Raw genomic sequence first — 14,272 nt, 5'->3', positions numbered from 1 at the left:
ATAAATGGCGTTGTACACAATGGTACAGGCTAATGATGCATTAAATCAACCAGAAAACATAATAAAATACTCGTGCCTCGTCCAATGTTTGTGCCCGTCTTCCTTTGTTTTCGTCATCACCCGAAGATTCCCGAAGTATTTCGTTTCATTGAGAGGGCGTGGTCGGGAGCAGTAAAATTGAAAATAAAATGAAACTAGGCGCATGAAATAAAAAAAAATGGTTTATTATGCTTATTTTTAATAAAAATACATAAGTTAAACCCAAAATTCGCGGATTTCCACTATCCCTTTAAGCCCTCTGCTCTGGCTCCCTTGAGTTTAGACAAAAATAAGAAGGAAATAAAATAAAAGTATTTGTAGGACTATTTATATTTTGTTGCATGGTTGAAAATGTTTCGTATCTTGTATTTTGAGGTGATACTGTGACACATAAATAAAAAACAAAACGGTTTTAATTAGGTCAACTAAAATATGGGTCACATCCTGCTACGGTCCCGCGCGAGCGCCTTTTCTTGGAGGCGAATAACCCCCGGCTCGATGAGCGAACTATGGATAAATCAAAGAAAAGTACCGTAGGAACACAGGATTTAATTCTGCGTGGACAGAGTTATCTGCTTTCACAGCAAACGATGCTGGTTTACCGGTATGTTTGATATGTAGAGAGAAGTTGTCAACGGTGGTGCAGCCTAAAAGTTACGTATCGAGGAACAACAAGGGAGAGGAAGCCAGCTGACGATCTTCAGTCATAATTCAATGGGGTATGTAATTTATTTCAGAAAACACTTTTTGTTATATTCCATGGAATGCTCTTACCGTCCCGATAGCAATGAATATATTAAATGCTTTGACAATAAATACATACAAAAATTAATCTGTGGAAGCCGTAGCGCTGTAAAAAGCACGACCAATCATCTGCCTCGGCCCGGCTAAAATAACTGGTTGGCCTACCTGCCTGTCAGCCTTCCATCTGTGCACAAACTTATCTCGTGCCCTCATTGGTCATGTGCACGTTCGTGTGTGTTGGAGGAGGGACTCTGTAAGAAAGTCTGAAGGAAGAGGCATATTTTTTCCGGTTGTGTATTTTCAAATTCTCGCGCACTCGAGCTGGTTTCTCCATTCTTACCTACCCTACCTTTAACTCTTTTTATGGTGCAGCTATATGTTTTATTTATTTCAAAGTGGGCCCATTTTAATAATATTTCCCTTCAAATGTGCAGAGGACTCCCCAAGTGCTGTGTTTAATTTATTTTAAAGTAGGCATGTGTATTATTTTTAATTCTCCTTATAAGAGTTCTTTGTTTCTTATTAGAGGTTAACAGTTTTATATCATGTAATAAATAGCCTACTAAATGCAAAAAAACTGTAGTTTTTGTCTGATATAACAATAAAAAACTATGAAATATGTTTTGCGGCTCCAGACAAAAAAATGTTTTGGAAAAAGGAGCAAAATGGCTCTTTTGGTCAAAAAGGTTGCAAACCCCTGCTCCAGACTAATTGCTGCTGGCAGCTTAAGTCAGTCTGAGGGAGCACTCAGCTGACTGTAAATAACTGGGCCAGGAAACCATATCCGCAGTGGAGGGGAGGGAGCACAATAGTAGTTGGCGTGAGCACTTACAAAATAAGTCAGTTAGTGCACTCTGCTAACTGGAGGATGGAACAGGAACCAACTGTGTGCAGTGAGAGGGGAGCGGAAACACTCTCTTCACTAGCGCTGTAGCAAGTTAGCTTTGAACAAGAGCACTCTGCTAACTGGAGGATGGAGCATAAACCACTGTGTGCAGTGAGAGGGGAGCGGAAACACTCTACACTATTGCTGTAGCAAGTTAACTTTGAGCGAGAGCACTCAGCTAACTGGAGGATGGAACAGGAACCAATTGTGCGCCGTGAGAGGGGAGCAAAGATACTCTCTTCACTAGCGCTGTAACAGTTAGCTTGAGCGAGAGCACTCAGCTAACTGGAGGATAGAACAGGTAATGAACCAAATGTATGCAGTGAGAGGGTGGCGGAGACGCTCTCTTCACTAGTGCAGTAACAAATTAGTGAGAGCCCTCGGCTAACTTGTACACAATTATCTCATTAGCTTGAGAATAGATTGCACAATCAGCAGTAAATAGTAGCGATCTCACCGGCTGACGTGCAGGAGCGTCCACTCTTTACCGGTCCGGAACTCCTGGGGTCCGAGCGGTGAACACCGCGGTCCCCTCCCATGGGAGGGCGGACAGCTCGTCGCAGCCTTTGGAGGGCGAGCGTCTTTCAATAAGCTAGCTTGGCTTCTACTCATAAAGTAGTAACCTGTGCAGCGAGAAGATGAAAAAGGACTGAACTCGTTGACAACACCGGAACTTATGCCTTCCAGGATCATACGAGGTCACACGTGACTTTGTATAATGCACATTCATATTTTGAATAGAGGAGGGAGTAGAAAGAGCAGTGAATCTGATGATGCAGACATCTTTACCTTTTTAAAGGTTGACTCATTTGCATAACTTGATTGAATATTCAAAGGTTACTATTAACGTACACGTGTGTGTGTGTGTGTGTGTGTGTGTGTGTGTGTGTGTGTGTGTGTTTGTGTGTGTGTGTGTGTGTGTGTGTGTGTGTGTGTGTGTGTGTGTGTGTGTGTGTGTGTGTGTGTGTGTGTGTGTGTGTGTGTGTGTGTGTGTGTGTGTGTGTGGCCTAGCATTACTATACTTGTGGGGACCTAAATCTGTTTACATAGTCGCGTGTGGGGACTCGCCTCCCTTATGGGGACAACATGGAGGTCTCCATGAGGCGAATCATTAATTTTAGGGTGAAGACCATAGACTGTATATATAAATGGACGTAGTGTCCGTGACGTCACCCATAGGATTCTGCAGAGTTGCCGAGAAGCCCTTAGTAGTGAAGGAATAATCTTCAGTAGGCGGAGTCGGCCACTAACGGCTTGACAGCGACGTCAGAGTTCAACTCCCGCCTGATCCAAATAAGGGCAAAGAGGCGGGACCTGCTGCCTCCGAACTGGAAGTAAACAGAGTTAGCTAAGGCTAAGAAGCTAAGCTAACATGAAATACATGCATACCAAGTTACTGCTAACAGTGTAGTCCCCTATATAAACGTTACATTCATAATCAAATGAGACAATCTGCAAGAGAATTAGCTATATTTTGTTATTCTTAATGCTTGTCATTCACACGTTAAGAAAAAAAGTACCGATACATAGCAGAACAATTGTGGCGATGTTCAGCTTAATAAGCCTTATTCAACATAATTTATTTAGCTAATACTACAGCAGGCAAACCAAGTCTGCGTTTCGCTGCATTCCTTGATCTCCAGTTATAACGACGGACTCCACCGCCCGGACCTAACGGAGCCGCAGTGGGCTAGCTCCGGGACGCTGGCTGGAGCTAGCCCCCTGCGGCTCCGTTAGCTCCGGCGGCCACCACTGGGATAATTGGGTCCCCTATTAACATTTGCTCCCGTTTAGCATTATGGGCGTCATAGTCATAGACTATAAAAGTCTTACCCAAGGCTGAATCATAAACTAAAATGTATATGTATGTATAAAGGGTTACGTCCTTAGCTGGCTAATAAGTAACAAGCTAAGCTACCAAGCAGACAAACACCTGCGAACGGGGTTAACATGTATAATATTATCATTTTAGACTTCTTGGAAGTTCTGTTAGTACATTCAAGCGCACAGCACGACATTTTAATTGTCTGGTATTTGTAACAATATTCCCTAAAATGCACCACGAACACGGCTAAAGCTAAAGGGTCAAGTACAGTACTATGACTAACTAACGTTGTAGCCTAGCAGAGTGGACAAGTTGCTGTTAGCTGACAGTGATGCATGTACATGTCCATCAAAGTAACCACGCCCTAATTTATGCAAAGACTTTAAGACCTAATATAAATAAAAGGGTCGTGTTAGAAAACAATTCACTCACAGATTCATAATCATGAAGGTGGAATCTAACAATATCGATAATAATATTTATGGAATCCATGGGTAGAAACATGTTTTTTTTCTGCTGTAAAGTTGGGCATGTTAACATGGGGGTCTATGGAAATTGCTCCTTTTTGCAGTCAGTCCCTAGCGGCCCATGTATGAACTGCAGTGTGTGGCACTTCTGTATTGGCGTCCCGGCTGTTCCCCAGAGTTTGCCGCTTGGTGAAGACTTGGTTAGGTTTAGGGTAAGGGCAGACCCGGCGTCATGGGTGGGCCCCATGGGTATCGGTATCGGTTTCAAAAAACCATTATCGTGCATCCCTAATTATAATTTATATTTATCTGCAACAATGGATATCAGGAAGTGGAATACGCTCAATCTCTCTCTCTCTCTCTCTCTCTCTCTCTCTCTCTCTCTCCCTTTCTCTCCATCGCTCAACCTCACTCCACCTCTCCACACCGTCAACAGCCGTATGGCAACCTAAAACCCCTCTGTTTCCGTAACAACAAATCACGAGCACCTCCCTCACCCCCCCCCGTTGACAAATCTTGAGCGTCTAACAGCACCCCCCCCACCCCCGTTGACAATTCAGATTTCCCGGGTGGGCCCGCCTTAGTCAATCAAATGCCCGCCCAGAGACGTATGTCTGCCGCCGGGTCTGGGTAAGGTTAAGGTTTAGGTTCAGGGTTAGGCATGTGTTGGTTATGGTTAAGGTTATGATAAGTCTCCAGTGTTAATGGTAACCTTTGAACATTCACTCAAGTTATGCAAATGAGTGTGTGTGTGTGTGTGTGTGTGTGTGTGTGTGTGTGTGTGTGTGTGTGTGTGTGTGTGTGTGTGTGTGTGTGTGTGTGTGTGTGTGTGTGTGTGTGTGTGTGTGTGTGTGTGTGTGTGTGTGTGTGTGTGTGTACAGTATGTGTGTGGCCGTAATTCATACTGGTCCTCTCACACACACATTCTCCTTTTACATACATACATTTTCACTCTCATACACATATATTTACACTCACACATTGATACATTTTGCTCTCATATTATCATATTTCAATGCACACATTCATACATTGTCACTCACTATATATACATTTTGCTCTCATATTCATATATTGTAACGCTCATATTTATACATTTTGCTCTCATGCACATTCATTCAATGTTTACATGTAATATTATAAATATATGCATGTCTGAAGACAGCATATGCATGCAAGAGAAGAATGTATGTATGTGGGAGAGAAAGTCTAGTGGAAACGGAAGGAGTATAGTTGAAACGGAAGGTAGGTCATTATCGTGCTGTGATTGGCTCAGAAGGTCGAGAGGGGCGGGCTCATGTTCAGAAAATCGGATTCAAATCAACATGATAGAGGGAGATGAATCCGTGTATCTTCCTTCGGACCATTTGTTTTTCTTTATTAAACAAGTAAACGGAAGAGCGTCTGAGAGGCATTTTTGCTTTTTACCTTAATAAATGGTCTAATGGTCATTGGAGCGAGGGGTGGGGCGAAACTGTTAACTGTGGCCGACTAAACAACTGGGTCGTGAAACTTCCAGAGAGGAGACTGAAAGGTCTAAAGAGTTATCCTCGAGCGTGGCGTTAAAGGTTGACATCGGTGAATATTTCTCTATTAACTCCCACGCTGAAAGGCTTCCCCTGGCTCTCTCCTTAGAAAGGTCATGAAAGGATTTAGATAGCCAGCATTGTTCGTCACAAAATTACCTACAGTGCTCTTTGCTGCATGAATACATATCCAAGCTAGGGAATATACATTGTCCTCTGTATTCCTCCTTCTCAATATTCTACAAACGTACCAAAATCCTAACAACGTGTTTGTATTTACCACTGCTTGCTCGTGCCTTATTTTCCTTAAACTTGAACACCCCTCCCCCACCTGTCATAATAAATGGATGCTTACATGTATATTTACGTTCGGTTTTATTTCTGTCTGATCCAAAGACAGCATTCCCATACCCAAGCAGTGGATCTGCTTAGTAAAATAGTGTGAGGAACAGCTTATGTGAAGGAATACAACATTTCCAAAGTTGAACATTTTAGTGACAAGCTAAAGGGCGATGGCGATGTGAAGCAAGGATAATAGTGAAAAAATAACGTTCTTTTTTTGTTTCATAAGAAAAAAGGAAGCAAATCTAATTAGTTTGGTAAATAAATCAATGCTTTATCAACAGCTTTCATTTGCAGAGGGCAATAGATGTTGCCGCCATGAGGAAACTTTTACAACTGTTCTTTGGTCACCAATAAATGTCATTGACTTTGCAGATACTGAGACGTTTTTAAAAAAAATGTTCAGTCCAAATGCCTTGTAATCTACCCTGCAGACAAGTATATGTATTAATTCTGCCTCCTGTCTGTGGCAGTTGAAAGTGACAACAAAAAGGAGACCAAAGGTGGCAAGGGAACAAAGGGGAAGGGAGATCAAAGCCAAGCCATCAAAGTGGTGAGTTCAGTAAATTAATCTGGGCCTGCCAGATACAGACAGCAATATTACTTTTACCTGCTGTCAGCACCAGCAATTATTTAAGTTCCTCTCGCTCCCTTTTAAGTGTGCTTTTTCAATCAATTACATAATGTGCTTTCATGAAGATTGCTGCGTATTTATCCTCTGTCATACACTACATGTATTTTTTCACCAACCCCTTCCTGTTTTATTCCATATTCTCTGCATAAAATCCACTTTCACATTCTTACCTGCGACGGACATTTGCACATGTCTGTTGACTACTGTATGTACTATTGTATACATTTTATTGTGCTAGTATTCTGGATTTCACATGCAATAACCTTGAATTTATGTATCCAGATACCTGTGTCTCATGCACGGCCATCAAACACCTTTCCAGTGGACATGCGTCATTTGAAATGTATACCTTTTTTTAAATTATTATTCATATTTCAGTTTTTTCTTAATAGGTACAGAAACCTTTTTCATAGATGATTATTCTCAACATTCTTTGACAGATATTGTTGACCATCACAATGAAGGCACCTTTGGTAAGTAAAGGACTCATTAATATACTTTGAGAAAGCACATTACAAACCTTGAATGACATTTAAAACTAAGATTAAAAACTAGTGTAATTATATACAGAGTTGAAATGCACTGCACTCAGACCGAAACAAATGTTATGTACTGAAAAGCTTAAACTGCTTTTCTTTTAGGTTTTGTATGGATGGTGTGTTTTGGACCGTGGGAAAGTTATACTGAGACTCATGATCAGGGCGTCCGCTGGGTCTTAAAAAGTATTAAAAGTTGATAAATCAATTTAGCGAAAATTAAGGCTATTAAAACAGGGTGTCCGCGGGGTCTTAAAAAGTATTAAAAGTTGATAAATCAATTTAGCGAAAATTAAGGCTATTAAAAAGTATTAAACGGCATTTTCCAAGGTATTAAGAAGGTCCACAGCAACGACAACATGAAACACCCTTTAATTTACTGAAACAACATGTCGGGAAACCCCCTCAAGGTGGCCCCATGCATAGCGTGCCATAACATGCTGCTTCTTATTTTAAGTTTCGTTGCCTTGCTCCGCTCTGTGGGGGGGGAACACGCCGTCCACCGCGGAGAATAAACAGAAGGGCAACCATGACAACCATGCTCGGGGTCTTCTTCTTCGCTGCTTTTGGTGTATTTTGTGGCGGCAGCAGCGCCACTTACAGGCCTGGCATATGTACTACAGCGTTTCCAGCATTTCCAGCGGTCAAGTGTGAACGGACACGTTAATGAATCGAATGCGTGTGAACGGAAGACTTTTTTGCGTTTGCGTATGTGTTTTACTGTATGCGTCCTCGTGGGGCCGGGGTCTAAGCCAACCTATATCCGGTCACAGAGATCTGCTATTTTAAAGTAAGGTCAACACATATCGACCCTAAATATAGTCTATATTAAGAACGAGAAAAGTCTTAAAATATATATCGTTTTTTGTAAACATATGACAAATGTGTGAGGGTGATGACATCAGAGCATCGTCCTATGTGCCGGGCTTAGCCCCGGACAGCCCCAGCCCAATTTAACCCCTGGGTATTTGTGAGGGAGCTCCTATATGGCATTACCCCGCTGAAGCTCACCAAAGTTTAATATATTTCATAGTTCAAAGTTTTGTCAATTGTTTTGTTTATTGGTCAAATACTGGTTTCTACTGGTTTCTGAGGAGTTGTACTGGAATGAAAGAGCACAGAGTACAGAAGCAACAAAGCAGCATACTGCATTAAACCTGACCTTCACAGAGAGGTTGAAGTTCATGTGGAGAGGAGGCTTCAGTAGTCTGTCTGCACTATAGTTGTGCTATCTTACAATCAATATAGTAAATGTGAGGTAAAGTGTGTCGCCAATGTAACCGGTTAGAACTCGAAGTTGCGATGAGGTCTTAAAATGTATGGAAAGGGTCTTAAAAAAGGTCTTAAAAGGTATTAAATTTGACTTCAGGATTCCTGCATATACCCTGTAAAAAGTATTAAACGGCATTTTCCAAGGTATTAAGAAGGTCCACAGCAACGACAACATGATACACCCTTTAATTTACTGAAACAACATGTCGGGAAACCCCCTCAAGGTGGCCCCATGCATAGCGTGCCATACTATGCTGCTTCTTATTTTAAGTTTCGTTGCCTCCGTTCCTTGCTCCGCTCTGTAGGGGGGGGGGGGGTGTATCTGCTGGTGGACTACCTGAGAGATATACAGCAGGAGAACACGCCGTCCACCGCACAGAATAAACGGAAGGGCAACCATGACAACCATGCTCCGGGGTCTTCTTCGCTGCTTTTGGTGTATTTTGTGGTGGCAGCAGCGCCACTTACAGGCCTGGCATATGTACTACAGCGTTTCCAGCATTTCCAGCGGTCTAGTGTGAACGGACACGTTAATGAATCGAAAGTGTGTGAACGGAAGACTTTTTTGCGTTTGCGTATGCGTTTTACTGTATGCGTCCTCGTGGGGCCGGGGTCTAAGCCAAACTATATCCGGTCACAGAGATCTGGTATTTTAAAGTAAGGTCAACACATATCTACCCTAAATATAGTCTATATTAAGAACGAGAAAAGTCTTAAAATATATATCGTTTTTTGTAAACATATGACAAATGTGTGAGGGTGATGACATCAGAGCATCGTCCTATGTGCCGGGCTTAGCCCCGGACAGCCCCAGCCCAATTTAACCCCTGGGTATTTGTGAGGGAGCTCCTATATGGCATTACCCCGCTGAAGCTCACCAAAGTTTAATATATTTCATAGTTCAAAGTTTTGTCAATTGTTTTGTTTATTGGTCAAATACTGGTTTCTACTGGTTTCTGAGGAGTTGTACTGGAATGAAAGAGCACAGAGTACAGAAGCAACAAAGCAGCATACTGCATTAAACCTGACCTTCACAGAGAGGTTGAAGTTCATGTGGAGAGGAGGCTTCAGTAGTCTGTCTGCACTATAGTTGTGCTATCTTACAATCAATATAGTAAATGTGAGGTAAAGTGTGTCGCCAATGTAACCGGTTAGAACTCGAAGTTGCGATGAGGTCTTAAAATGTATGGAAAGGGTCTTAAAAAAAGGTCTTAAAAGGTATTAAATTTGACTTCAGGATTCCTGCATATACCCTGTAAAAAGTATTAAACGGCATTTTCCAAGGTATTAAGAAGGTCCACAGCAACGACAACATGATACACCCTTTAATTTACTGAAACAACATGTCGGGAAACCCCCTCAAGGTGGCCCCATGCATAGCATGCCATACTATGCTGCTTCTTATTTTAAGTTTCGTTGCCTCCGTTCCTTGCTCCGCTCTGTAGGGGGGGGGGGGGGTGTATCTGCTGGTGGACTACCTGAGAGATATACAGCAGGAGAACACGCCGTCCACCGCACAGAATAAACGGAAGGGCAACCATGACAACCATGCTCCGGGGTCTTCTTCGCTGCTTTTGGTGTATTTTGTGGCGGCAGCAGCGCCACTTACAGGCCTGGCATATGTACTACAGCGTTTCCAGCATTTCCAGCGGTCTAGTGTGAACGGACACGTTAATGAATCGAAAGTGTGTGAACGGAAGACTTTTTTGCGTTTGCGTATGCGTTTTACTGTATGCGTCCTCGTGGGGCCGGGGTCTAAGCCAAACTATATCCGGTCACAGAGATCTGGTATTTTAAAGTAAGGTCAACACATATCTACCCTAAATATAGTCTATATTAAGAACGAGAAAAGTCTTAACATATATATCGTTTTTTGTGAACATATGACAAATGTGTGAGGGTGATGACGTCAGAGCATCTTCCTATGTGCCGGGCTTAGCCCCGGACAGCCCCAGCCCAATTTAACCCCTGGGTATTTGTGAGGGAGCTCCTATATGGCATTACCCCGCTGAAGCTCACCAAAGTTTAATATATTTCATAGTTCAAAGTTTTGTCAATTGTTTTGTTTATTGGTCAAATACTGGTTTCTAATGGTTTCTGAGGAGTTTTACTGGAATGAAAGAGCACAGAGTACAGAAGCAACAAAGCAATACCTGACCTTCACAGAGAGGTTGAAGTTCATGTGGAGAGGAGGCTTCAGTAGTCTGTCTGCACTCTAGTTGTGCTATCTTACAATCAATATAGTAAATGTGAGGTAAAGTGTCGCCAATGTAACCGGTTGCGATGAGGTCTTAAAATGTATGGAAAGGGTCTTAAAAAAGGTCTTAAAAGGTATTACATTTGACTTCAGGATTCCTGCATACACCCTGATGATGTTCTGAGTCATATAATGTTATTTGTATACCGTATTTCAGTCAATCATTGCATGACACACATTTCAAATCAGAAGGTTTAACGTCTCATTTGTTTTTTTATAGATTTGTAATAGTTATAGAGCATATGCAAAATAATAATTTAATAACAGGGGAGGAAGGCACATCTAAAAAACAAATACCAATTACATTTAAAAAAATAATTGCTGCCTTAAGCAGCATCTCATCTCATTGCATACCTGTGGATCTCTGCAAACCACACTAAAGCTGGTATATTTAAATGTACATGTTTTTACCCGTTATAAGATTTTCCCTAGTCTAATATGTATTGGGGGGAAATAGGTTGGGAAAGATTCACACAGTCTGTCACTGAGCATATTTAGTACCAGGGTTGAGAGTTTTTACTTTAAAAATGTCATCCGTTGCAATTACCGTAATTTTCGGACTATAAGCTAAATTGAATAATGTGTACATATATAAGCCGCACTGGACTATAAGCCGCCGGTGTTTTTAATGTTTAATTACCATATGTAAGCAGTCCAGCCTTTCGGAACCTGTTGGTGATCGTGGATGTTTTGACACTCCTCCACGCTGTCAGGATCCACTCGCAAACTTGAGCGACAGTTGCTTTTCGCATGCGACCAGTTTTGGTGAATGATTTATCGCCGCTAGTCATCCACGCCTCCCACTGAACGAAGGGTTTGTGCATGAAAACTTCCTTTGCACAAACTGTCTCGCTCTCGTAATGTCTGTCTGTCTTGCTCTCGTTCTGTCTCTCGTGCCACTCTCGGTTCCACTTTTACTTTTGCGCGCTACCTGTCTCACTCTTTTCCGGCCTCCAGCTTTTCCTGCTGGAGCCCGCCGCTTAAAGGTGGGGGGCGCGGACCGGCCATAGAGCCCATAGACTTAAAGGTGGTGGACTGTAACCTGTAAAATCCATAGATTTAGGAGGTCCCCTAGTGGCCGTTAGCTGTAAAAATCCATAGATTAGCCCGCACCGTTATATAAGCCGCAGGGTCGAAAAAATGGGGGGAAAGGCGCGGCTTATAGTCCGAAAATTACGGTACTAGTACGGTAAAAAATGTATAAAAATATAAATGTCATATTACCTGATTACTTTCTGTTATTAAATGTCAATATCAAATGCAATGCAATAAATACAAGACAAAATAAACAAGATATTTTTTTCTTGTATAATGTAAGACAAGAGAACAATGTGACCTTAGAAAATAAGAAACCAAATAAGGCTTACAGAACAGTGCAGCTTACAAAGAAAAGCATTTATATTTGATCCGTTTACAACAAACAACATGCTCTTTTTAGTAACATTGTAATCCTGCTCGTAATCCCACGTTTGTAACAGAATCTGATATATTTTTGTATGTAACTATTAGGCAATAGACCTTTGTTTGTATCCTAGTAGTAGTAGTAGTAGAACCTTTATTTATCCAGGAAAATCGATTAAGAACAAATTCTTCTTTACAATGATGACCTGACAGGAGGCAAAGGCTTCCTGAGGGGATGGGGTTTGGGAGGGAAAAAAATAAAAAGACAGACTCCGGGCACTACAGAACCCAGGAGACAACACAAACACATAGAGCAAAGATGACAGGCATAGCAGTTAAACATATAACAACTCTAAAACAATATTGCTGTGGTTCAATCAGTCATTAAAATCAGCATTAGGCAAAGCAGCTACAGATGTAGCGCTTCATTTCAGACGCCTACCCGTGCGGGTCCGTGGTCGGCACGGGGTGGGCCCCTGCTGAAAAGGAAAACCCCCCGCAAGACTTGATACGCCCCCTTGATAAATAAATGTAATTTTAATGAAATCAGCTGCAATGGACCATGGATCCACCAGGGGGAGCCGTGAAAAGCTGCCACACTGGAACTCATGTGAAATAAACAGCTGATAGATCTACAGGTATCTGATCGGATATTACAGAACCCAGGAGACATATGTCACGGATAGGATCCATATGTCACGGATAGGATCATATTATGTGCTAAATAAGAGACATGTAATCATTTACAAAACATCACCATGTTTTTATTTAACACAATAATGTTGTTTAATTCACGTAGGTGTAAGTACAAAACCATCGCTATGTTTTTTCATCAGGAAATGCAGCCCGGCTCAAACAAACGATTTTCAATCATCATCCTCACGATCATTTAATGTATCATATGTTCGCGGAGCTGGAGTATGACGGGGGATCGACACCAATCTCCCGGGGGGGAGGTCACTGAGGTCGTCAAACAACTCCACAGTGGCAAAGCCCCGGGGGTGGATGAGATCCGCCCGGAAATGCTGAAGGCTCTGGGTGTTGAGGGACTGTCATGGTTGACACGTCTCATCAACGTTGCGTGGAAGTCGGAAACAGTACCGAAGGAGTGGCAGACCGGGGTGGTGGTCCCCCTTTTCAAAAAGGGGGATCAGAGGGTGTGTGCCAATTACAGAGGCATCACACTACTCAGCCTCCCCGGGAAAGTTTACTCCAAGGTACTCGAAAGGAGGGTCAGGCCGATTGTCGAACCTCAGATTGAGGAGGAACAATGCGGATTCCGTCCTGGTCGTGGAACGACGGATCAGCTTTTTACTCTCGCAAGGATCCTGGAGGGGGCCTGGGAGTACGCTTATCCGGTCTACATGTGTTTTGTAGACTTGGAGAAGGCGTATGACCGGGTTCCCAGGGAGTTACTGTGGGAGGTGCTGCGGGAGTATGGGGTGAGGCGGTCTCTACTCAGGGCCATCCAATCTCTGTACTCCCAAAGCGAGAGCTGTGTCCGGGTCCTCGGCAGTAAGTCGGACCCATTTCCGGTGAGGGTTGGCCTCCGCCAGGGCTGCGCTTTGTCACCAATCCTGTTTGTAATATACATGGATCGGATTTCGAGGCGTAGTCGTCGGGGGGGGGGTCTGCAGTTCGGTGGACTAAGGATTGCACCACTGCTTTTTGCAGATGATGTGGTTCTGATGGCTTCATCGGTCTGCGACCTTCAGCACTCACTGGATCGGTTCGCAACCGAGTGTGAAGCGGCTGGGATGAGGATCAGCACCTCCAAATCTGAGGCCATGGTTCTCAGCAGGAAACCGATGGACTGTCCACTCCAAGTAGGGAATGAGTCCTTACCCCAAGTGAAGGAGTTCAAGTATCTCGGGGTCTTGTTCTCGAGTGAGGGAACAATGGAGCGTGAGATGGGCCGGAGAATCGGAGCAGCGGGAGCGGTATTGCAGTCGCTTTACCGCACCGTTGTGACGAAAAGGGAGCTGAGCCAGAAGGCAAAGCTCTGTCTACCGGGCCATTTTCGTTCCTACCCTCACCTATGGTCATGAAGGATGGGTCATGACCGAAAGAACGAGATCGCGGATACAAGCGGCCGAGATGGGTTTCCTCCGCCGGGTGGCTGGTGTCTCCCTTAGAGATAAGGTGAGAAGTTCGGTCATCAGGGAGGGACTCGGAGTTGAGCCGCTCCTCCTTCGCGTCGAAAGAAGCCAGTTGAGGTGGTTCGGGCACCTAGTTAGGATGCCACCTGGGCGCCTCCCTAGGGAGGTGTTCCAGGCACGTCCAGCTGGGAAGAGACCAAGGGGTAGACCTAGGACCAGGTGGAGGGATTATATCTCTTCGCTG

The 14,272-nt window shown here is 43.4% G+C and overlaps 1 protein-coding gene across 2 annotated transcripts in view; it reads left to right on the top strand.

Moving 5' to 3' along the window:
* The window catches only part of LOC117460150 (cilia- and flagella-associated protein 46), a 158,691-nt gene that overhangs the window by 110,721 nt on the left and 33,698 nt on the right, over positions 1 to 14,272 (top strand). For both annotated transcript variants that reach the window (XM_034101408.1, XM_034101407.1), the window contains exons 51-53: positions 6,303 to 6,382; positions 6,746 to 6,806; positions 6,904 to 6,936. In XM_034101408.1, the coding sequence (XP_033957299.1) occupies positions 6,303 to 6,382; positions 6,746 to 6,806; positions 6,904 to 6,936 (174 nt within the window). The remainder of the gene's footprint in view (positions 1 to 6,302; positions 6,383 to 6,745; positions 6,807 to 6,903; positions 6,937 to 14,272) is intronic.

This window comes from Pseudochaenichthys georgianus, chromosome 15 (assembly GCF_902827115.2).
Source record: "Pseudochaenichthys georgianus chromosome 15, fPseGeo1.2, whole genome shotgun sequence".
In the NCBI taxonomy this organism is placed as follows: domain Eukaryota; kingdom Metazoa; phylum Chordata; class Actinopteri; order Perciformes; family Channichthyidae; genus Pseudochaenichthys; species Pseudochaenichthys georgianus.
The sequence above is the reverse complement of the archived record's forward strand: the minus strand, read 5'-3'. Positions and strand labels throughout refer to the sequence as shown.